At 35.7% G+C, this 24,163-nt stretch overlaps 1 protein-coding gene across 1 annotated transcript; it reads right to left on the bottom strand.

Annotated features, from left to right (window-relative positions):
• Window positions 1–67: 67 nt before the first annotated feature.
• Window positions 68–24,051, bottom strand: CCDC25 (coiled-coil domain containing 25). Its single transcript, XM_026708529.2, has 9 exons — window positions 23,926–24,051; window positions 21,870–21,917; window positions 17,306–17,345; window positions 13,753–13,804; window positions 12,641–12,716; window positions 8,619–8,722; window positions 5,496–5,698; window positions 3,903–3,948; window positions 68–3,058 (listed from the first exon to the last, which is right to left on the bottom strand). The coding sequence occupies exons 1-9, from the start codon at window positions 23,948–23,950 to the stop codon at window positions 3,029–3,031; spliced, it is 624 nt and encodes a 207-aa protein (XP_026564314.1). The 5' UTR covers window positions 23,951–24,051; the 3' UTR covers window positions 68–3,028.
• Between the last annotated feature and the right edge of the window lie 112 nt (window positions 24,052–24,163).

Genomic DNA, 24,163 nt, shown 5'->3' with positions numbered 1-24,163 from the left:
TCCATCTGCCTCAGAAATGTCAGAGGAATCCAAATTACTTAAATTAAAAAAAAACCATAGACAATCATAGGTTTAAATAGTTTATGTGTCAGTTAGAACAAGATTCAGGTGAAGACAGAAGACAAGTATATACAGATGGTTGAATCCTTCAGAAGAACAAGATCACTGAATTTAGAAAACTGTCTGGATGACTTTCAGTGAGAAAACAACAGCAGTCTCAGCAATTAACATTTATGTAAGAGTAGCAACAGCTCAACGATTTAGTTGCAGGATATAACCCAAAACCAACAACATAGTACATTAAAAAAAAATACACATCCTCTAATTGGTTAAAGATGTCCTATTATTCAGAAGAATCTTTTGAGTCACCTCTTTAAAATTCTTTGTTGCAGAAAAATTGATATTTCCTGAAGTTTAAAGTTATTTTTAATAAAAATTGAAGCTTTATACTGAATGTTTAGAACTTATTTGGAGTCATTTCCCCCCACTTTGTTGAACCTCTCACTTTCCCAAAGTCAATGAGAACAAAGCAAAGAAAAAGGAAACATCCCAGATTGCACTGAAATCCTGATCATGTTAGTCTCCAGAATCAAAGTAGTCATTTTCAATCATGTCACAGTGCACAATGAATACAGTAAAAGTTTATCACGCTTAGAAAGCCCAAATGGTTAGAAGCCTAAAGAAGCAACCTTTTAAAAATACTGAACTTCCCGGAGGGAGATAAGTACTCTATACCCTAGGTTTCACCTTCCAAAAATAGTACTATACAGCCAAAACCATCTGAGACAATACTACAAATTGGGGCATGATGATGTGTTAGGAACTACAGCCAACTATTTAGCTTGGCTTTTAACATATATAAAACTTTGTCACCCCTAGGCTAATACTAATCAATGAGATGCTATTTGCAACCCTTTAAAAATGAATGCTTTTATAAGAGAACGAGAACAGCAATGTCGAGCCAAATTTTGTATAAAGTCTCAGAAGGAAACAAACTATATTTGCTATAGAAGTCTGCCAAGTTATTACCAAAAATGTAATATTCACCTATTTCAAATGGCTGAAGATCAGTGACATTCTATGAAATCAATAACTAGATACATGTTTTTGTTTCTTTGTGAAAAAAATACTCTTTGTTCTGAGTAATTTGTAGTAAGACAAGGTTGCCAATAATAGTATTATGTTTAGTGTATGCAATATTACCCTTCTCATAAATTAGCTTATCTTCTGGGGATTTTTTTTTACTATAAACACATTGACTAGTATGCATCTTTTTTTAACGAGATGATGAAACCTTATCTGTAGACCCAATACGTCTTGGAAGTAAGGTCCAAGATCCAATGCAGCATAACTAGATTTCTGTTAGCACTATTTTCTCTTCCTGCATGCTCAAAAATTCTGCTTCAGAGAGTTGGAGACACCATTGCAGCAGATTTCAGGAAGGCAAGCACACAGAATCAAATTTCAGTGTAGTTTTTTTTTTTTTTTTTTGGAGATTCCAAGTGAGCATTTGTAACTTCTAATGTGATGGAATTTTAATGCTGAACCTTGAACTATTTTGAAGGCATTTTCTAAGATTATTTAAGAACTTTAGAGAAGTCAAAGCCAGCCTTTAACTTTTTCTGCATGTTCAGTGATAACACCGCAGAAAACAAGCAAATACAGTAAAAGATGGTAGCAAACCTATTTTTTTCTCCAACGTCCTATCAGAAGCTCTCTAGTTTAGAGTTTGTGGATTCTATAGAGCAGGGGTGTCAAACTGGCAGCCCACAGGCCAGATGCATCATGGGCAGGCCCTGTCCACTCCAGCTCTGCGAATGGGAAAAACGTCACAAAATATCACATGATGGCAACTTGACTCAACGAGTTTGACACTCACGGTATAGACATTGTAGCTACCACCATTTTCCCTCATAATTTTTTTTATACTGAGGCACTTGTTCAGATAAAAACGTTTACCATACATTTTTCCCTATTGAGGCTAAGCAAACAGTTTTCATATCTAGGGATCCTGACTTCATATCCAATACCTATACATTTCAGAAGATGCCCATAAGGATGACACCATAAGACAGAAAATAGACAAAATCCCCAAACAAGAAAAATATGGGTAATGCCAAACTAAGACACAACATTGAGAAAATAGCTTACCACTTTTTGTTGGTTTTTTTTAGTTTTCACTTTTTATGGGAAAAATAAGATTGACGTTCACTGCAAAGAAATATTGTATGTTGCTAGCTACAAGAGAACCAAAGAAGTAGACCTTCTGAATGCCTTCTTGAATGAAGAATCAATAGTGACAGCTTTTCTGGATCCTCTACTATTCCAATGCAAAAAAACCTCACATAAAGTTCTGCATCAGGATCACAAGGAACTCAAACGTAACAAAAACAGCCCATAAGTGCATACTTCTTTCCTTGAAAGATGGCACCGGGTTTTTCAGCATGCTACAAATGCAAAGAAATGCTGATTGCTGGGTGAAAGATGCTTTTGGATTCTAGCCAAGTATAATAAGTATGGAAAGACAGCTGTTCTGAATTCAGATTTCTAAGGGATGAGAGGTATCAAATTGTAATTGGTGCAACCAGGTACCCAAACAACTAAGGAAACTAAAAAAAAAATCAAACTCCAACACTGTGAGATAAAAATATTTCTGAGCTCAATGACATATATTCAAAAGATAATGGCAAAACATTCCAGATCTGCTCCCCAGGAAAATTTAAGGCAGAAACTGATTTTATGGCTCAAAGCCTCTTGAGTGTAGCCTTCTCCTCAACCTATCCTGGAAATATAGACACCCCGAAATCCAGCCTCTCCAGGAAGTAAGACATCCTAATAGCTCTGGAGTCACAACTGATGGTTTCAGAACTTTAACTGGAATGATCTGCCCAGGAAAATGAACATACTTGCTGCTCATAATAAAACAAGTAAAGAGACTCCCAATTTCATTTGCTTATTTTTGGCATCCAAAGCAAAAGGCTAAGATGTCAAAATTCATCTTCATCTTCCACAAGGAGGGTGCCTAGATTTACATGAAGTCATCGGAGTCATTGCCATCCTGTGAAAGGAAATACAAAAAATGTGTCAGGAGGGATATTTTTTATGACTTTAATATTTTAGGCTGCTCAGCACCACCCGGATTTAATACCAGAACCCTTTTCTCTCTTTTTCTTTCAGTTAACTGTTGTAACTTCCTCAGAGAAAGAAATATTGAAATCACATTCTTCCATTCCTATGATCCCAAAGTAGAGATTTGCAAACATTTTCATCTCACAGCACACAGCCCATGCAGAAATGGCCTACCAAATGTCAATTTATTGGAGGCATTCTTCTTAATGGAAAGTCTGTAATATCTGAAATGTTTTAGTACAGACAAGAAGACACCTAACATGACAAAGCTGCAAAAAATTATTAATGATGTGGAAAAGTAGATAGAAAAAAGTTTCTTTCCTTCACTTATAATAAGAGAATCTGGGGATTGTCCAAGGAAGCTAATTAGAGAAAATGCAGGACAAATAAAAGATAATATATTTTTTATCAAGTACATTGGTAAACTGGCATTTGTTTAAAAAAGACTGATTGATACTTTAGAAAAATTATATGGAGTGTAATGCTATCAATTACTGTTATATATAATGGCTATGCATGACTTATCTAAGACTTAACTATGGGAAGAGAACGATGGACTGCATTCATCAAGATAGAAAGTGAAGGTCTCAAGACTACAGATTTTTCTACTAAAGTAGCCGAGGAAATTAGGACTCAATTAGGTAAACAAGAAGCATTTCGTTCTCTGTCATTCTTCTGTATGTGTTTCTTGCTAAGTCCTAAGATGAAATGTGGACTCAAAGAGGACTATCATAATATCTATAGTCTCAACACAAAAGTATCAAAAAACACACCTGGTTAGAAGTCATATTCTCTGCTTTCATTAAGGAAGAGTAACTTCTATAAAAAGAAAACAAATACATTTTAATGTCTTGAGGTTAAATAATTAATATAAATGGGAATTTTGCCAGTGAGGTAAGATCCAGCATGAGTGACAACAACAGGAAAAAAAAGTAAGATTATAAATTCTAAGTTAAAAGTCTAAGTGTAGAATAAAATTGTGACAATTAGAATTCATGACTAGAATTCAAATTTCAGTTTCCATAAATCCAAAAGTGGTTTGGTTTGAATGATAAGCATAAGACCTGTACAACGGGGAGTAAGATGCTGCCATGCTTATTTAGTGAACTTTAAAACCTTACTTGTAATATGACCAATTAGAAATTGATACTGGCAGTGTCTTTTGATTGAACCACATGGCAAGTATCAACTCTTGCTGAATTTACCTTCAAAATCTCTCAGACAAAACAATCTTAAAAGATTCCTGTAAACTCTAAAGACACAAAGCTGCAATACACAGGTAGTCCTTGCTTGATTACCATAATTGGCACCAGAATCTCAGTTATTCAGTGAAGAAATTGTTAAGTGAAATCCCCACATAACTGCTTTGCTCAGCAACCACAATCCCAGCACTCCTAGTTACACTTGTTCTCCTGGATCATTAAGCAGACAGAAGCTTGCCAAAGGATTTCAGTGCCACACAGAGTTGAAACTCTCCCAGCTGGTGCCCATTTCACTCTTACACATTCTGTAGTCTGCCAAAGGATTTCAGCTCCCCTCTGGCATGGAAGGGAAGTCTTTTGTGGGGCTGCAGAAATGGAGCTGAAATCTTCAGGATTTCTCTCTTGGGCATAAAAGAGGGAAAGAGAAACTCTTCCAAGATGCTGTTACTATGCAATTTAGAAATAAACAAGAGTCAGAATCATTTGTGTGATATGTGTTTCCTGACCAGTCCTGGCTTTTCTTGAAGGACTGACAATTTCTCAGATAGGATATATTTTGAGACAACTATTCTGAAATAGCAGAATGTAGTTGACCAGCAAGAAACTATCAAATTGGACCAGTACAATTCTACATACTGTGCAGTTACAAAAACTGCCCACCCTGGTTGCATGCAAGGAAACCAAGAAGAGAAAGGGAGGAAAGAGCAAAGAAGAACATTTTGATTAGTGGACTGTATGGCTAGAAAAAGCTGCAATCCATTCCACCCTAGGAAATTAATTACTTCATTTCTTACATTAAAACTTATGTTTGTTACAAGGTTGCATGTGAGCATTCTGTTGACTGTACAGCACAAACTGTTAACTTGCAACAACATTAGGATGAAGCTGAAATCTTGGCATTACATTACCATTATTTGAAAGTTCTATTTAAAGTTATTTGGAACGTTAGGGGCACAGGAGAGGAATCAAGTAGGAGTTGGGCTGGGATCCAAGCAAGATGTTGAAGAAGCCAAACCACCTCGCTTCCCAATTTAAAACAAAACTTTTCCATGACCTGCTAAACATCCAAAGTTATGGATACTGTCTGTGCTTATCAGTTCAATCAGACCTTCCATAGCTGCCCATTCTAGGGATAGCAAGAAAGGAACCCATTTCCTCACTCACCTAAGCTCTTCCAGTTCCTTTTTCTTTTTCATTTCTTCCTTCTCCTTCCGTTTTACCTCTTGGATCTGGGCCTTCTTCTCATTCCTCTCCTCCCTATCACGGGCTTCTTTCTCTGCAGCCAGGTCTGGGAATCGTTCCACTTTGGTCTTTTCCAATCGGTTCAAAATCTCATTTATCTTCTTCTCCACTGTCACTATCTTCACCTTGGAACAGGAAAGAACTGTAATTCTTATAAAAAATGTAGTTGAAATAACTTTGAATAGCACTCAGATTTCTATTCTTTGAGGCAACACTGATATAGAAGCACCTCAAATGGTCATGTACTTGGAGACCCAATACTTTTACGGGTACTAAGAAAGTGGACATTTAAGAGATACTATTTTGATCTGATCCTGGTGTAAACAAGATTATTACAAAAATTACTACAAAAAGGCAACACTTGTCACCATGTTTGTTTTTACTATATATTGACTGTTACAGGCACCAAGCCATCAAAGTAAAGCAATGGTTCAGAGAACTTTGATTTGATGATTTAAATAGTTACTTCCAACTGTGCATTTTTGTGATTCTTAGACGATGGAGTAAAATTGTATTTGGCACCATAGATACAGAATTGATGTCAATGTCACTGAAATATTTTCTATCCATACCGCAAAATAAAGGAAAAGAAAAGAATCAATAGATTTTGAGATTGGGATGAGGAAACTTGGATCGGGTTTTTAATGCTTCCAGAAGCCACTCTCAGGAACCCTCTGGAAACAGCATCCATAAGATTTGCTTCTGCCTTTCAAAGTAGAGTTTTGGAACATTGGAGAGCAATCACTGATTTAATAAATGCAATTAAAGAAGAGAAAATTCTGAAATGTATGAGCTCCCTTGGATGCACTATTAGTTACCGAAGTACAGACAGCAGGAAACCACCATTCCTTCCAAATTCTGTTATATACTCAAACCCCATAAAGTCAATGCAGAAAGAAAATCTCTGAAGGCTGTTCTATAGTGTGAGGCTTTAAAAAAGAGAGAGAACCCCTGCTCGTATTGACCAGAATATTCTGATTGTCCTGGATTTACTTCTAAGTGTTAGTGACAGATGTTCTTTTAGAACAGCGGGACACTATCCTGAGGTTCACCAAATAAAAACATTAAGGCAATTAACTTTCTGCTTTCATTTGGTTAAAAATACATTTTGAAAAATGCAGGGGCCTCCCATCTTTCATTCACAGCCCTCTGGTGTCACTGGAAAGGACTTATTTATCCAGGTTCAGGATATTAGATCACTTGCTGAAAATAATGTAGGAAGTTTTCAAAGTAGTCAACATGCCAAATAGCCAGCATGTATGTTCCCATTTGGAAAAAAAGGATACTTACTATCCTTAGCCCCACTGACCCCTTCACTCGGGGTCTAAATGACCCTGAATTGAAGTCACATCTACATGTTCGGTCCAGGGGATAGATGCTGGACTGAAGCTTCATAAACTTTGTAACTTCTACTGCTATAATTGCTGATAGTTCCAGAATAGGTGGGAAGAAGCCCAATAATTTCTATGTGGTTTCGGCCAAATTTCACGTATTCATACAATTGACAAATACTTTAAATCCATATTTATTCTCAAGAAAATAATAAACATTATACTTCTGTATTATGTTCTGTATAATGTTCTGTAATGGCTGGCTCTCAGTGGAATTTTCTCCATTGAATTTTTCAGATTCTTCTGCCTTTTAAAAAAAATGGTAAAACCAACTTCTTCAGCAATGCTCTTAGCTTTCCTAAAATTAGTTGGCTAAGAGTGTATGAAGATTCTCAGTCCACCAGGTCATGGTTGTCCCAAAGGCTGGCTAACAATAATTCAGCGACTGGATTTCTTCCAAGAGAAATAAATATATAGAAATAAAAGCTTCAAAAGGTGATAGATCACATACAGTTTAAAGATTTTTTTTTTAAGCTTGGAAATCTCAGTTGAAGGAGAAACAGCAAACATAAAGGCATGAGTCTTCCACTTTGAAAGATACTTGCTATTTTTTTTCCTAATTATTGTATGGCATTTATTTTACTATGGTTGCTGGAGATATTTCCTCCAAATTTCTTTCATGCTTTTATTTTCCTTTCTCTCTCAAAAATGTATTTCTAAATCTCTAAAGGCAAAGAAAGACAGTGAAAATACCAATTTAAATCAAACCATTTCGCTGGTCCTTAAGTCATCCTGGGGGAAAGACACAGAAACCTTTCCCAGACCCATCTCTATAGGGTTTTTTTTTAATCTAGGAAGGCAGAAGCTAATGGAAGATCTTGTATGTGCAAATCATATGTTTTCCCACCAAAACCCTTCTCCTCTCCCAGGTATTCAAAGATGATCATAACAATCCAAGAGCACTGTTCCCAGCAGCTTTGGATAACCTTCTGAAACTACAGGGATAATAACAGAGAATATAGCTACCAGCCAAAGATGATTGGGATGGACCTTCATTGGTCAACTCTTGTTGGTACCCTTCACATGGCTGTCTTTCTGTCCCCAAGAACATGTGTGTGATATGCTTTGTCCTTTCCTTTCATTTTTTTTACCAAGACCAATTCTTTCTACTTTTATCTTTTGCAACTTGAAGAGCCAAATTTAGTGAACTGTATTTTTTTTTTTTTATCTGCACAATTTATTCTAAACACAGGAACTGCAGATGGGATAGCACTAGAATATTAGAACTCAAGACAATCATCTTGCAATCAAGTTACTAGAAATAAAAGGAAGCCATGTATAACCAGTTGCTACAAAAGGCATCACAGTTTAAACACTGACTATGTTTTTCACACAATGTCATTCATTGGGAGTTTAGCTGAACTTCATATTAGGAAACTGAAAAGTTAACACAGGACAATGCTGTTGACCCGTTTGTGTTGCGACCTGCAAAGGTTCCAATCAATATCAGATCTCCAATGCAGCCTCAGAATTTTCATGGAGTATACCAGCTTTAATTTTAGTGGTAAGAGAAGAAGCCAAAGATGCCTGTGCTTTCCCACATACTCTTTCTGCATTTTACAGAAGATTAGCAAAGTCTCCCATTAGCTTCTTGGTCTGATGGATGAAAGTAGCTTGAAACCTTTGGAGAGGTCAGAGAAGAATAAATACTTACATCCTTTTGTCTATGAAATCCAATCTGGCCCACATCCATATCTGCTGTTTTCTTTAGGTTGGCCCATGGAGTATATACTACATTGACATTATTCATTTTGCAGCCTAAAAACAGAGATAAATTATACAGAAAAAGAGTAATTATGCCAATTTCTAGGCATCTTTTTCAAAACCTTAATTAGGATCAGAAACATTTACATTGTAAGAATACAATATCTACTGCGAAGCTATTTTCCAAGAAACTTGAAATATCTTTTGTGTTTCCAATTATGTAAAAGAGACAGAAAGAATGGAAGATCTCATCCTCTCCCACAATACTACCCAATCATGCTATATCACATCTGCTAAAAATTGAGGCTCAGAGCAACTGACTAGCTCCAGTTGTTCCCAGAAAGGTACTAGTTAGAGACTCTCAATCTTTCATCTGTCTAATTCCTGCAGGAACAGGGAAGCAATGCCAAGAATTAAAGAGAAGTTCCAAGATTCTCAGGATGAAGTTTTTAAAGACCACAACTGAACAAACCATCTGCTTCCCATGAGATAGTCAAGGCACAAAAGGAGTATCTAAATATAAGTCATAATTCAACAGTTATAATCCTCCACATGTAGCCCTACACATTTTGCCATTATTCTCTAGCTTTGAAGTGTGGAATTTATTTATTCAAAACTGACACAAATTGAAAAGAATTCTGGATAATGTAACATTTATTGTTCCACACATATCCATTTTTGAGGACATACTTAAGACTTTGAGTAGCATACCAAAGGCTGCATTTCAGAAATGATTGTAGGACAAAGATTAGGTTTAATTTCAATTATTGAAATTTTTTCTTCTATCCCAGTGGTTCTCAATCTTTTTTTCACCACAGACCCCCTTCAAGTATCTTTTGTGGCCATGGAGCATGACCACAGACCATCAAGACTTAACTCAAGATTTAAAGCACTAGACTGTATCAAATATTCATGGACTCCCTCTGACATTGCGGCCTCCCCAGGGGTTTGTGGACCATAGGTTGAGAACCACTGTTCTATCCTGTTAAAAATCACTATACAATTTGATAGCAATTTTGGAGCCATCTTGGAGGCTGGATGCAAGTTCTTTGGGGATTTTAGATAGTTTTACTCTGACAGAAATTGGATTAACAAGGCTCCATATTCTTTACTACTTTATAATTTTAGTTTTATCCATATTTCCTCCCAAAAGCTCAACAATAAATTTGTACCTAGACCTCAAAGTCCTGAATTATGATTCAGCCCATGAAATGTTTGAATGATTTGAAACTGGGACTCTGAAATTTAAGTCCTGTGTTTGATCCCCTAATATTACACAGTCCTTTCTGAACACTTACACTGTAACACATTTTGTATCTGCCTAGAGTGCCTTCTCCAATTATTAAGATGTGATCCAAGTCAATGCAATGAATGCAGATACAGTAGGATAAAAGAATTTAAAATGTATGAGATAACACCGAGGCTTCTTTTTAATCCTATGCCCATGGTGCCCTAATATTTCCTCGAGAAAAGTTTCCTGAATCTAAGGCACAGAGCTGAAAGTAATTTTCAAGACTAAAAAACATCTGTCGAGAGCAGGCCAGGAATGCTTTACAAGTTGACCACATCTCTAAGAGACGCTCAGTGGCTTATGGTAAAAGAGTTCATATAAGCATTTGGTTCAATTTGTTATAGGTTTCATGCCCTTAATATAAAACAGAACAGAGTACAAACCTCAACTTTCAACTGCTCATATCTCCTAGACGGCAAGCAGGCAAATCTAGCAGTTGTAAAGTTCTAGGTCTGGAATTTTGAGCAAATCAGAAAAATAGAAGCATTCCAGAAACCCAACAACTTCTGGCTTAGGTGGAAGAAAGGGAACATAGAAGAACACTCCTGGAACTAACCAGCCAACTGAAAGAATAAGGCTCCCATGCAGTTGGTGCATAATACTCATTCTATTATTATATTTTATTTTTAAAAAATATACTGGATAGCTAGTCATTAGGCGATTAATTGAAATTATAGAATCTGGCTCTCCTAAAAGGATCCTTGAGTCTGACTATATTCATGGCATTTTGACTTTACTCTCACTAGAGGAAGAAAGCCAAACCCACTAATTTGGATTGGCAGAAAAGTCAAAAGGGGGGGGGGGACTTCTGGAAAGCAGTTTGTGAACTGTGTCCCCCAGGTAGAGCTGTCTTACGTATCAAACTATGTCAACTGAAGAACTGTGGATTTAACAGTCCAACACATCAGCATAGCATAAGACTGATTTAGAGGGAAAAGCTGAGTAAGTTTCTGTGATCTTTATGCTGGTTAAAAAGGAGGGAGTAAGGGTAAAATCTAAAGTTTCCTGAGGTATCAATAGTTACTGACAGTATCTTAATTATCGAGTGTTTCCCCATGGCAGGAAGCATCAAAAGCTAACAGGACGAGGCAACAATCATTCCTTAAAAAGACCATAATTGTTGTGGTTCGCCGGCAGCCTGTGCAAAGGGCAGCAGAATCAGACAGCGGGGAAGAACAGGGACCAGTTTGGGAGTCTGGAGATGACTCGGACAAGGGTCCTGCGTCTGATGCAGAGATGGGGCCAGGACCATCTGGGAGTGAGTGCTGATTCCGGAGCCTCTGGAATCTGGCAGCAGCAAGGCCGAGGAACAAGGGGAGCCTGTTCCCAGTGCGCGTGTGTGCAGAGCTGCTAGAAGGCAAGAGCAGCTGAGACAAAAGGGACGACTTGGGAATAAGGCTTGGAGGTGATTGCCCCTCCCATAAGGTATAAAGGACAGGCAAAGGTGAAGAAACCTTGGTAGGAAGCAAAGACATTCATTCTGTTCAGATTAATCCTTGAAGCTCTGTGTGGACTTTGTACTTCAAAGTCCTCTATGTGGACTTTGTACTGGTTTTTTATAATTCATTTGGCACTCCAGTTGTTGGCAGCAATTCAAAAGAAAGAAAGGTGGGTGCTTATCTCGAAGGGACTGTTTGGGACTCATTACTGGCTGGGAATTAACATAATTCCTAGTGTTGAAATAAAACAAGAGTTGTTTTAACTAAGCGTGTCTCGGGAAGCCTTGGTCAGAACAATATAATAATTTTTGAAAATTCTGGGACAATACTGGCCGAAACAGACACTAAGAAATGTGGAACATACAGTACTTTACTTGGGGAATTATGTTCTCTTCTCCCTCACCCCCAGCAATGATTTAGAAGTTAAGTTGGGAAAAGAAAGACTTCATACTGGCAAAAATCCCATAAATACATGCAGAGTCACTGGGATTCTGGGGAGGGAGGGAGGGAGGGAGGGAGGGAGGGAGGGAGGGAGGGAGGGAGGGAGGAAGGAAGGAAGGAAGGAAGGAAGGAAGGAAGGAAGGAAGGAAGGAAGGAAGGAAGGAAGGAAGGAAGGAAGATAAAGCAATCTGTTGGGGATAGGGCACATTGGAATTTAAAGAGCATTTAGTGGGCACACTTATGGTAGACATAGATGTTCACAGAAATGACCATCATGGGAGACATGACTGGTTACAAAACATAAATTTATCACATTGCAAACTGGTCTATAACATTCTTTACCATTTCTGGAGGAACTCTTGAGGAGCTAACAACATTCCTTCATGTAAATGCAGTATGATGGTTGAATTTTACCTTGCAGCATTCCATTTTTTTTAAAAAAAAGTATTTTAATAAAAACTACATAGGATAAGGAACTTGGTGAACACTAAGAAAAAGATCTGGAAGTTACTTGAACCTACAATTACAACATTGCCTATTTTGGTACTACACTCTACCCTGTCTTCCATTACAATTTGACATCTACCTGGCTGAAACTACCATAATTACCACTGAACCTTGTGCCTTTGCTAGGACAATCTTTTTCATATTTTGAAATTTTCTAATGATTCATATTGTCCTAAACTCTGAAGCTTTGGTATTCTTTGTTAATCCCACATTCTAAAGCATTCCTCCTTGACTCTCCACTCAAAATCCTTGTAATTTTTTTTGACTCACTTTCTCATATAGGCAAAATGTTACCTTGAATGCTGTTGGCCTTCACAAGCTGTGCACAATCTATCAAAACCTCCTTAGGAATATCATCCACTGTTTGCCCCTAAAATAAATCAAGGTGGATATGAGCATCCTAGGTATGGGAATGCAGAGAACATGCTGTGAAAAGTTCCACAGTCCCTTGTACTGAATTTATAGATACTGTACATAAGGTAGCTACATGTCAAAGGCTTAAAAAGAGTAACAGTATGATATAAGCTCTCCTGAGCTAGAAATCATTTAATGCAAATTATGAACTGGACTGGAAATTTAAAATACGGCATCATTAAAAAATGTTGTTCTATATAATGCTACAAGACTATTTGCTGCTATTGTAATGAACAATTTTACTATAGTATTGTTTTTTTTAAAAAAGATACCTTGATCTTTCTTACACACAATTAAATTAATTTATGACAGATTTCACATGTCATACCAAGTCATTCATTTTTAAATCGTGGTTTGCTGACAAAGATAAAATTACTCTGGGTTCTCTAACTGCCATAAGCCATATAAGCATATCAAACAAACTGTAATTCTTAAGCTGATGCATGATACAAACCAATAAAACCATACAGCTCACTATCACATCTTGTTAGATGATTTGAGAATAAAAAATCATATTTTGCATGATTGAAATCCCAGAGTTTTGGCTATCCAAACTGCATGAGTCCAGAGCACTATTTGATTAGACTCCTTTGGATGACTTTAAGGCATAAGGATGTAAACAAGTATACTATTTTCAGTTCTTATTCCTCATAGCTTATTAATGAAAATTATGCTCAGCTGAATCCAAGAAGAATTTTAGTTTGATAAATTTATGGAAGTCTTCCAAAACTGAAAGCAGAATTCTAGACATAGTCCACACATGAAAAATATCAAATCATTGTTGCGAATGTTCAATAGGGCCATTCTTGAACACTGAAATGTTTTTGGGAAACTGCAAATTTCTGCCATTAGAAAAAGGTTATTTTGTACACAGCTATTGGTGTATAACTGCATAATTTTGTGCATTGTTGCTATGCAGCTATGAAAGCACCATCCCGCAACTTTTCATGGATGCATGTAACTGAGTAAAACAAGCAAAGCTGGACAGTTACCTTATGTAGCCGGAGGTAGACATGTGCTGAAGAGAGCTTGTCCACATGAAACCTAGACAAAGTGCAAAGGTTTGATAGGAATTGTGATTCAGTATCCTCCCCACAGACACAAGAATCTAGATGTTGTTATCATGTGGTCTCTGTCGCTTAATAGTATGGAGAAGTATTATGTCTTAATATGTTAATCTCTGAATGAAGACTGAGAATCCAAAGAAAAGGAAACCAGAAAGCTAAAAGAGCAAAATCTTTGATGAAAAATATTGACATAAAGTCATGTTTTCCTTCCAGTGATTCAGATGAAAACAGCACTGGAAATTGGCAAACAAAATCCTGTGCTTAACCTTGTCATGGCCATTTCTCCACCAATGAATAAGGCAAATTCATAAATCATCTCAAACAGATGCTTAGATGTTTACTATCTTCCAGAGTCCAGAACTTAATAAATCTGAGTAATGTGCCCTATTGTTCAACTATCTATTCTTTAATTGATTTCTTGGGCACTAGTATCCAAGTGAGACAAAATATTTATAAGTAAGTATTTGGGGAGGGGAAAAGTAGAAATTATAGAAATTATGATAGACGTATTCCAGCACTTTAGTTCTAATCATAATCTTGCAAGCCCACCCCAAAAGGCATTAAAAAAACATGAAAGCTAAAGCTGGAAGGATCATTCCGCTCTAACAAGGTTTGAATAAAAAGTAATGCCTCCACCTTCATAACTTTAATTTAGATTTATGTTAATAAATGAAATAATAAAATAATTCTTAAAATGATGTTTTTTATAATCTGCATTTATCTCTCCAAATAATCATCAGTATTTGCTATACACTTGGACAATGAACACATTTATTAAAGAATTCCATACAGAATTCCACACTCGAAGATCTTTCCACCTGTTCTACCTTTGTCACTTTGAAACAATAATTAGAATTCAGAAGGACAAGAAGGAACTTTCTCTGTAACATGTCAAATGGCCCCAATCCTCTTGAAGAAGCAATTGCAAAGATGGATTCCATTCTTTTATGCACCATACAGTCCACATGCCCTTTGGTTCTCACTTTTCCCAACACTGAATTTGTTTATTTTTTGTCTACATGTACATGGATGCTGCCTGACTCCAAAACAAATACCTTGCTGGGCATCCATTTGACTCAAGTGGTGGAAAGGACTGGTTGAAGAGACGTTATGTAGAGGGCTTTGTGATAGCTTTATGAAGCTTGGCCATCATTGGAGAAATACATGGTAAATGGTGATTACATGAAGAAGTAAATAGAGGTAACAAAAGAAGTCGTTTCAAGGGTTATTTTCCTATTTCATTTCTTGAAATATTATTAAACTAATGTTATGGAGGTGGAGAATTTACCTCTCATCCAACATTTGTAGTGTAACACAAAAGAATGGAGCTGATAAATCTCCCCTTTAGCATTCACAAGCTGTTTTTCCACACCAATTGAAAAACACAGGCTTTAAGAATAAAGTCCTAAATATCTATAGCCATTTCCCATCATTGTCAACTTCCAGATGTGTGGTCTCCAACTCCCAGCATCCTTCAGCCAGCACAACTGATGTTGAAAATTCTGGGAGTTCACATCCATACATCTGTTTTTGTCAAGATTGGGGAATTCTGCTCTTCAGGAAATGAATATATATGCAGAAGTGCATATTATATATTTATCATTTTTATCATGCTTTTCAACTTGAAGGGTTATAAAGTGCCAATTTTACTTACTAAAACTAAAGTCAAATCCTGAAACTGTTTCATTAAAAACAGTTGTATGGAATCAGGATGGGTGATGGCTGATAAGCTGAAATTCATTCCAAATAAGTAATATTATTGACTAGCAATGTTAGTGATTTAATACTGCTGTATTAAATAATAATTGATTTTAAATAGTGCATCTCATTTCCAGCCTACATAGTTTGCTGTCTTATAAATCTTCACAAAGAGGCAAAATACAAATATTTGATATATGGAAGTAGGATTGCAAGTAGCAGTCATATGATATCACAGTGATTCACTTAATAAACGAACTTGAAGTGAGGTTATAAACCTATCACAGTCACAGGATTTTCCAGTTATGAACGTGGTACTTAACAATAGAGTTGACAATCCCAATGGTAGTTGCTAGGTAAGGACTACCTGTATTAAGAAGAAACCCAGACTAATTCTCCCAAGTCCTTGGGATATAAGAGAGTGTGCATGTAATATGAGTTTTGAGTGGCTTGTATGAAGCCTGGCAGCTTTTGTGAAACTTTTAATAAATTGGTTACCATTTGAATATTTTTAATTCTCTCTATGGAAGGGAATTATATTTATAAATGCTTATTATAATTATTTTGTATATAAAATATAGAATAATTATATATAAAATATATAACTATAATTACATAATAACTATAATAATTAATTACATATACACACATTTAATAAGTCATGGGTTGCTTAGTTATGATTGTTTTGAATAAATCATACTTTCTGTTAGATTATACACCATAATCTACATACTACAACACTTTGGTTCAGACAACACAGTAAAAAAACAAAGAAATTGTATTACAATTATGCATGGTCGTGTTAATTTTTTCAGAATAGAATAGAATAGAATAGAATAGAATAGAATAGAATAGAATAGAATTCTTTATTGGCCAAGTGTGATTGGACACACAAGGAATTTGTCTTGGTGCAAATGCTTTCAGTGTACATAAAAGAAAAGATATATTTGTCAAGAGTCAAGAATCATAAGGTACAACACTTAATAATAGTCATAGGGTACAATAAGCAATCAAATCTTACTAGGAAACAGTCAATATAAATCGTAAGGATACAAGCGACAAAGTTACAGTCGTAGAGTCACAAGTGGGAGGGGATGGGTGATAAGGAGTGATGAGAAGGTTAACAGTAATAGTAGTGCAGACTTTGTAAATAGTTGGACAGTGTTGAAAGAATTATTTGTTTAGCAGAGTAATGGTGTTCAGGGAAAAACTGTCCTTGTGTCTAGTTGCTGGTGTGCAATGCTCTATAGCGTCATTTTGAGTGTAGGAGTTGAAACAGTTTATGTCCAGGATGTGAGGGATATATGAGATGATATAAAATCTCATCAATTTTGATGCTGTTAAAATTATATTTTTTTGCTAGTACTCTTGTGATTTTTGCAAAGTCTTTAAGCAGGCATGAAAACAACAGGAAAAACATTTTAACAGAATATATAACTTGTTTGGGAAGACTACAAAATTGCAACTGGTAGGTTGGAAACTTGTTACTGGAAATTGGGGGGAGGGGAAATCCCTCCAAAAGCAGAAAAACAGGAAATGAACTCTTTTTAAAAAAACAACACAGCATTATATATAGAGAACTAGTAAATTGACAACTGATATGCTAGAGTACTTACATTTGAGATGAAGAGAAAGAATTTCACGCATATCAGATATAGGATCTCATCTCATATTTTAAGACTGAGTCCAGAAAGGATGCTAACAACTAATTATTAGGAAAGATTTGTTTCAAATGAAAAAGGATTTCATTATGCAAAAGTAGGCTCTTTTAAGTACTTACCAAATATCTTCTAGCCAACCATATTTTATTAGATCTTCATCTAAAAGAAAATGCAAAGCAAAGACTGATCAGAGCTCTAATAGTGTTCACGTAAATTGTTTTTTTTTCTTTTCAAAAAGAAGACAAAGAATATATTTCTGAGATAACATATTTAATTTCTTTATTCTTTAGTAAAAAATACTAGGGAACAAGCATGTTATTTGCAACCTTCAGAATATTTTTATGTAGTTTCAGGTTAATTTTAAACAACATTTATATCTGATAATGATAATAGCCTCTAGCGAGATGGCTGACATAAGATATGAGATATAGGTATCAGTGCAGGTAAGTACAGTATAAGTAACAGCTGTCTGGCAGTTTCCTGTAAATTATTACTTAGAAAGAGAAAGAGAGAAATGTTACAGAATGTGAGAAAGAAAAAAGTATGTCTACTTAAAATTGTGGCTTCACCCAGGGCTTATGGCAATCACATTCACCATTTAGCTTTTAACTCCTGAGGAAAAGTAGTTCTTAACAAAAGCATTTTTGCCCACCAGAAGCCCAGGTGATGTATCACTCAATTGTACATTAGCATTTTCTTTATTACAAATACCAAATTTAGATGAATGGGAGTACAGCTTATTACATAGCAAGTATTTGATCTCTGTGCAAGGCATACAGTGCAATTTCACTTTTCAAAATGAATTTTACAATATCTATTTGATAAAAGCAATCTTGAAAACATTGGTGGGTGAGGAAGATGCATGAGGCATCTGGAAGTTGAATCGCTATTTAATTTACTTCTTGCTCCAACTTATCCATTACATTATCTTCGTTACTTGATTGTCTACAAAAGTAACATAATCTAATTTAGACTGTACACTACACTCACAATTAATACATTTGCCCTGGAACAAAATAAATGTTCCATCTGTTTAAAGATAAAAGGTTGAGAATTGGGAGGGATGGGGTCGGGGGAGTGTGAATTAATTTAGTCACTGAATTATGCAAAGGGTATTGATATTATTTAATTTTAATTTATTATTAAATTTGTTTCCTGCCCAACTCATTACATGGCGACTATATCAAGTACCGTATATAGACTATATCAACTGTATATCAAATACCATATGAAGAACCTTGGTTAACACAATATAAATCAGGAAATGTAATTAACATTGTGTTAAGATTTCTCCATATTATAAAGAATCCATTCTGATTCAAGCACTTCTCTCACAAAATTACCCGTAACTTCTATGGACAAATAAATGCACATTTTTCACATGGTAGTAATCCATGTATATAATAATCTAAGAATGATTTCCAGTTTGAGTTGAAACCTGTGTCTGATTTACTATTAAGATACAAAGCTATTCCAGATGCCAAAGCATATTCTCACAACTTTTTTATTTGTTGGGAATATTTATATGGCCACCCAACTCACTCACCATAACTCTGGGCGACTTACAGAAATAAAACTGAAAAACAAAAGGCAATAAACCACCCTGCCAACAATATTTTTTTGAAAATGATTTATCCACTCTAGCAAAACTGGAGTAATGTACCAACAACAAAATATCTTATACCAATTTACCCCAAATAAACGTTCAGAGTAAATTTTATGTTCTTCCTTTGAAGCTCCTACTGTGAAATCTTTATTATTACATTCAAATTTTGTATCCATTTAATCAAGCAGTCTTTGATCTTTCCAGATTTTATTTCACCAGCAATCTATAAATACAGTTCAACAAATATTCCGAATGATCTGTTGTAAGATTTTTCCAACTTTTCAATACTGTGTTCCCCTTATTTTTACAATTCTTTTAATCTGCAATTCTTTTAAGTACTACATGCTTGAAGATAATAAAACCATTATCTTCTGCAAGCCTCTGCTGCACTCTTGCCATAAAACTGCAGGGACTTGTCCAAACAGTTGCTAAGTGTTAACACTGACTCAGAGGAATCAAATAAATAATCCTATTGATTCAAACTGTTCTAGACCAGGGGTCGCCAACCTTTTGGACCTCAGGGACCACCAAACTCATAATTTTAGATCCCAGGGAGCACTAACCGGTTCTGTGGGCGTGTCCTAATTTATGGGTGTGGCTCGGTGGTCATGTGACTGACTGGGCATGGCTTGTATGTAAATATTATAAATATTTATATAAATATTGAATTTTTTATAAAAAAGACCAACTTTTACTCAAAATCAGGTAAAGCAGGGCAGATTGAGTTGCTCACAGAATCACAGATTCATTCATTCACTATCTATCTGCCACTGACTAGCTCAGTCTGTCACATAAAATTTGCTTGCAAGCAAACTCACAAAATTAACTCACAACAGGCTATGCATGTAAATATTGCATTTTTTATAAAAAAGAGCAACTTTTACCCAAAATCAGGCAAAGCAGGCAGATTGAGTTGCTCACAGAATCATTCAGTAATCTATCTATCTGCCATAGGCTAGCTCAGTCTCTCAGATTTGCTTGCCGTGAGTCTGCACTGAATTTGCTTGCAAGCAAACCTACAGTCCTAAGGGAGGTTCGGGTATGGTGAGCCGAAGATCTAAAGACTAGCTAGAAAGCAAGAAATCCAACCATTTCCTGCTTCCTAGCTAATCTAAATCTCCCGGCACAGCAGAACAGAGGATGGATGGAAAAAGGAAAAATAAGAATTTAGCAGGCAAGTTTACCGGGTAAGGAGTGAGTGCGGGGGAGGGTTCCGGCGGGCCATGTCGGCAACGCAGCCTTGTGTTTCTGCACAGCCTGGATTAATTGCTTTGTGGGGGTGCTCTAGGGGTGAGATTTCTCTGCGGCCCACCAAAATTTTCTCACAACCCACCAGTGGGCTGCGGCCCACAGGTTGGCTACCACTGTTCTAGACCAAGATGGCCAGGTAGATGTCACCAGGAAGTAAAACATAAACACAGGGGTATTTTTTCTCCCAGCATGGTCCTCATAATGGAAGCAATACGTTGTCATCATAACTAGCAGACCTTGCATTTTAATCCTCTAATGATTTGTTTAATCACTCTTTAAAACCATCTACATTGGCAACTATATCTTGGTAACAAATGTCCTATTTGAAAAAAAATCTTCCTTTTATCAGTTCTTAATCTCTCCCATTGGATTCTACAATATTTTAATATTACAAAAGGATCCTGTCTGTATAAGAATGGAATATGGATAATTTTATCCACATATTATAGTGTCCTGCTACTTTTTTATAAAATTTTTTAAAAAAGTTTTCCCCACTTCATTTGCTTATTTTTGGATCCCCTTTTCTGCATCCTTTAATCTTATTAGAAGCCTGGTGATTAGAAGTAACAGGATTAAAAAATTGTTATACTAGAAAGATTATAAAGGCAATGCAATTTTGACAATTATTTTTAATTCAATTCTAATGATTCCCAAAAAGAAATTTACTTTTTCATGGTTTTATTGAACACACTCATTGTAATACCTGCAAGAAATGTTAATTAATCATTTTCTAGGTTCCCATCAATTCTTAATTCCATATACAAATTTTCTTTGCAAAAATTAGAGCTATATTGGCTATTTCCAGATTCTATGATAAAAGGCCAATCTTAAAAACATTTTACATATTTCTGTTAAAAGTCAGCAGGTTGTAATTTCCTGTAATTAATTTGTCAACTACAGGTAATCCTTGACTTACAATAGTTCATTTAATGACTGTTGAAAGTTAGCACAGCATTCAAAAAAATGACATGGCCATTTTTCACACTTACGACCACTGCAACATCCCCATTGTCATGTGATCAAAATTCAGACACTTGGCAACTGACTCACATTGATGGCATTTGCAGTGTCCCAGGATTTATGGGATCACCTTTTAGGCCCTTCTAGCAAGTAAAGTCAATGGGGAAGCCAGATTCATTTAACAACTGTGCCAAGAAAGATTGTAAAATGTGGCAAAATTCACTTAACAATTGTCTCACTTAGCAACATAAATTTTGGGCTCAATTCTCATTGTAAGTGGAGTACTACATGTATGCAGAAACTTTACCTTGGTCACCAATTTCTCTCAGTTCTTAAGATTCCTCTTCTAAGGAAAAAAAATTAGCCAGATATTTGCTCTGTACACAAACAATACAAGCAAATGTCTGGCTAAACTTTTATTTTAGAAGAAGACTCTTAATGAGTGTGAGAAATTGTGACCAAAGTAAAGCTCTAAATAGTTTTTGTTGACAAACTAATTCAATTGGCTTTTCTGCAACCTTATCTTCTTTCATTTCTTCACCATCAATCTATCAGCTTCTTTTTTGTCCATATTTCACTTTTTAAAATTATTTGTCTTCACATTAACTGTAAAATTTATCTTAACTATTGTCATCATCCTGATGGTCTGCTTATATTTTTATACAACACTTTATCAATATTGATTAGGGTACTAATTTCCTAAAACTAATATCCATCCCGCCATTCTAAAAAATGTGTCTATCTAAAAGAAAGGGCAAGTGAATTTACAAGCAAGTGGAAGTTAAAAAGAGAGTTGTTACAGAAGATGCATAAATTATCAATAGATCATACCTTTTTTATGCAAATCAAAGGAATATTTTACTTACTTTCATACTTGTCTTTTCCCATATAAATTGTATAAACAGAAGGAAGAACTGAAGGATAGAAAAGAAAAAAGTAATCCATGTTTTACATCAAACTATGCAGAGATATTCAAAGATATGCCCAGATACAAAAGATTTATCTACATCAAAACTATTAAACATATTCATATCCCAATGTCACAATCATTATAAGTTTTCCTCAGCTGAGGGATAACTAAACTGTGTTCTAAAAACATCAGTTGCCTCAGTATTATTTTCAGATAGGCTCTGAAATATAAATATGTTATTATACATCTAGGGAGAAAAGGAAAATTCTTTAAAACTGTGGAAAACTATGGTCAAAAGAGAGCAAGGAATGGTTAAGCTTACAAGAGGTAAAGAAAACTGTTTTAGAAATTGGTGGAAAGTGCTAAACAATGAATGAATGGCATTACATTATGTTTGAAGTGAAGAAATGCTGGAATAATATTTTAGAAATTACAGTAATATGCCAGATAGAATTCCATAAAAGTTAGTGTTTAAGAAAAAGCTGACAGAAGAGAATATATGCTCTAAGAATGGTGGATAGGGTAAGGCTACATTACAGTTGAAAAAAGGATAACATATGGACGTGGTTTGCTTATACGGTGTATAACGTATATATGAAAACCTCACTGGTGAGGAAATCCATTAATGTTCCCCCCTTCAAAGAAAAATATTAATAATACAAAAAGGGAATTTGCTTGCTAGTCTTAGAAAGTGTTTGAATTCTGATTGAAAGCATAGTAGACATGACAATGAGCAAAATTTGGGGAAAGGAGTTTGCACTACAACAGTTCTCTGAAAAATATACGAAGGTGATAACATTTATTGTACCTTTTCTTATATAAAGAAAACTATATATAATGAAAATAGACTTTAGTTATATATGATGTTTTGTGCAAATATGGTGCTGAAAATACATTGTTGAACAAATAAAAGTTTATGATGAAACTAGAGCATAACTGACAATAAAAGGAATGCTTAAGAAAATGGCTTAACATTAAGAAGGATATAAAACAATATGTGATGTCCCTTTGTTTTTTAGTGTACTTCTGAATAAATTTATGAGAAGTCTTTGTGGTGACATTGGAGGTACAGTATATTAGTTATGGATATGAATATGCATATACTTTGCATAAGAGGCTGCAGTATTATTGGCTGAGAATCCACAAGATTTCCAGAAAATACTGTACAGGTTGTAGGGTGCAACTAGAAACATGGACCTGAAAATTAGTACAGTCTTCAAATATCAAATATAGTTGCATTTAAGGAAAGTTAAGTGAATAATTGCAATTTATTTGCCTTTTCTAATCTTTTCTCCACTTTAGAGAATACAGCTTACCCAAAGTAGAATAGCATGGTATGTAAAAATGTATACTATCAGATCGGAGGAAAAAATGTATCAAAAACAATACTGTTAAAGAGTTGTGCCAAGTAAGGCAAAAGCATAGGAGGGCAGTATTTTGTTCTCACAAACAGGACATGACACATTGAGACAGTACTCACCAATTCTACCTTCTGCTAGTCAAAATTCTGTTAGTCAATTCTACCTTCTGTTAGTGAAAATCCAAAGCAATCATTTCAACAGAAGTGTGTCGAATGTTGGAAAGTTTTGGCTTGTATTCACACATTATGCTAAACTATGGTTTGGGTCCAGCTAAACTATTTAATGTCATTTTTATTGTATAGTTTTTTTCCCCTCAAAACGTATCGAGTTGAGATGTTGTAATTTAAAAAAAGTGTCTTTTTTCATAAACGATTGGCAATCAGTGCACCAGCAGTCACTTGGTTGTATTCTTTCACAGAAAGATCACTTTTCATGAACCCACCACAGAAATCTGAGCGAAGATGCAGAGATAAGCCAGATGGGTTGGACTGATGATGACCCAAGCCCATCATTCCCCCAACCGAAACAGAAGTGGCTGGCGATAACCAGAGTTGTAATCTGTCACATCAACCGGGGAAAAGCGGTTTCAGACAGAAGCATCCACTTATATCTGAGAAGAGTTGTGAAGCTTGCGGCCAGAGCCACTCTTACCGTTGGACGTGAAATAAAATACCATGGCAACAACACCACGAAAGCTCCTTCCCACCCGCTCCGGAGATTTAAGTCAGAAAGATTCGCAAACGGCCAGCGCCTTCCGGTTCTAGCGAGGCGGCTCTCAGGAAATGACGTCGGTTAATAGTTCCCATAGAGGTAATAATTGTTAGAAGTAGAACTTTCCGAAAAATCCTACAGAGAAGTTAATTTTCCAACGATGTCTTTTACCCCCTGT

The sequence above is a fragment of the Pseudonaja textilis genome, chromosome 1 (genome assembly GCF_049901715.1).
Source record: "Pseudonaja textilis isolate UNSWEBS1 chromosome 1, rPseTex1.2, whole genome shotgun sequence".
Classification (NCBI taxonomy): Eukaryota; Metazoa; Chordata; class Lepidosauria; order Squamata; family Elapidae; genus Pseudonaja; species Pseudonaja textilis.
This window is presented reverse-complemented; position numbering and strand designations above follow the sequence as displayed.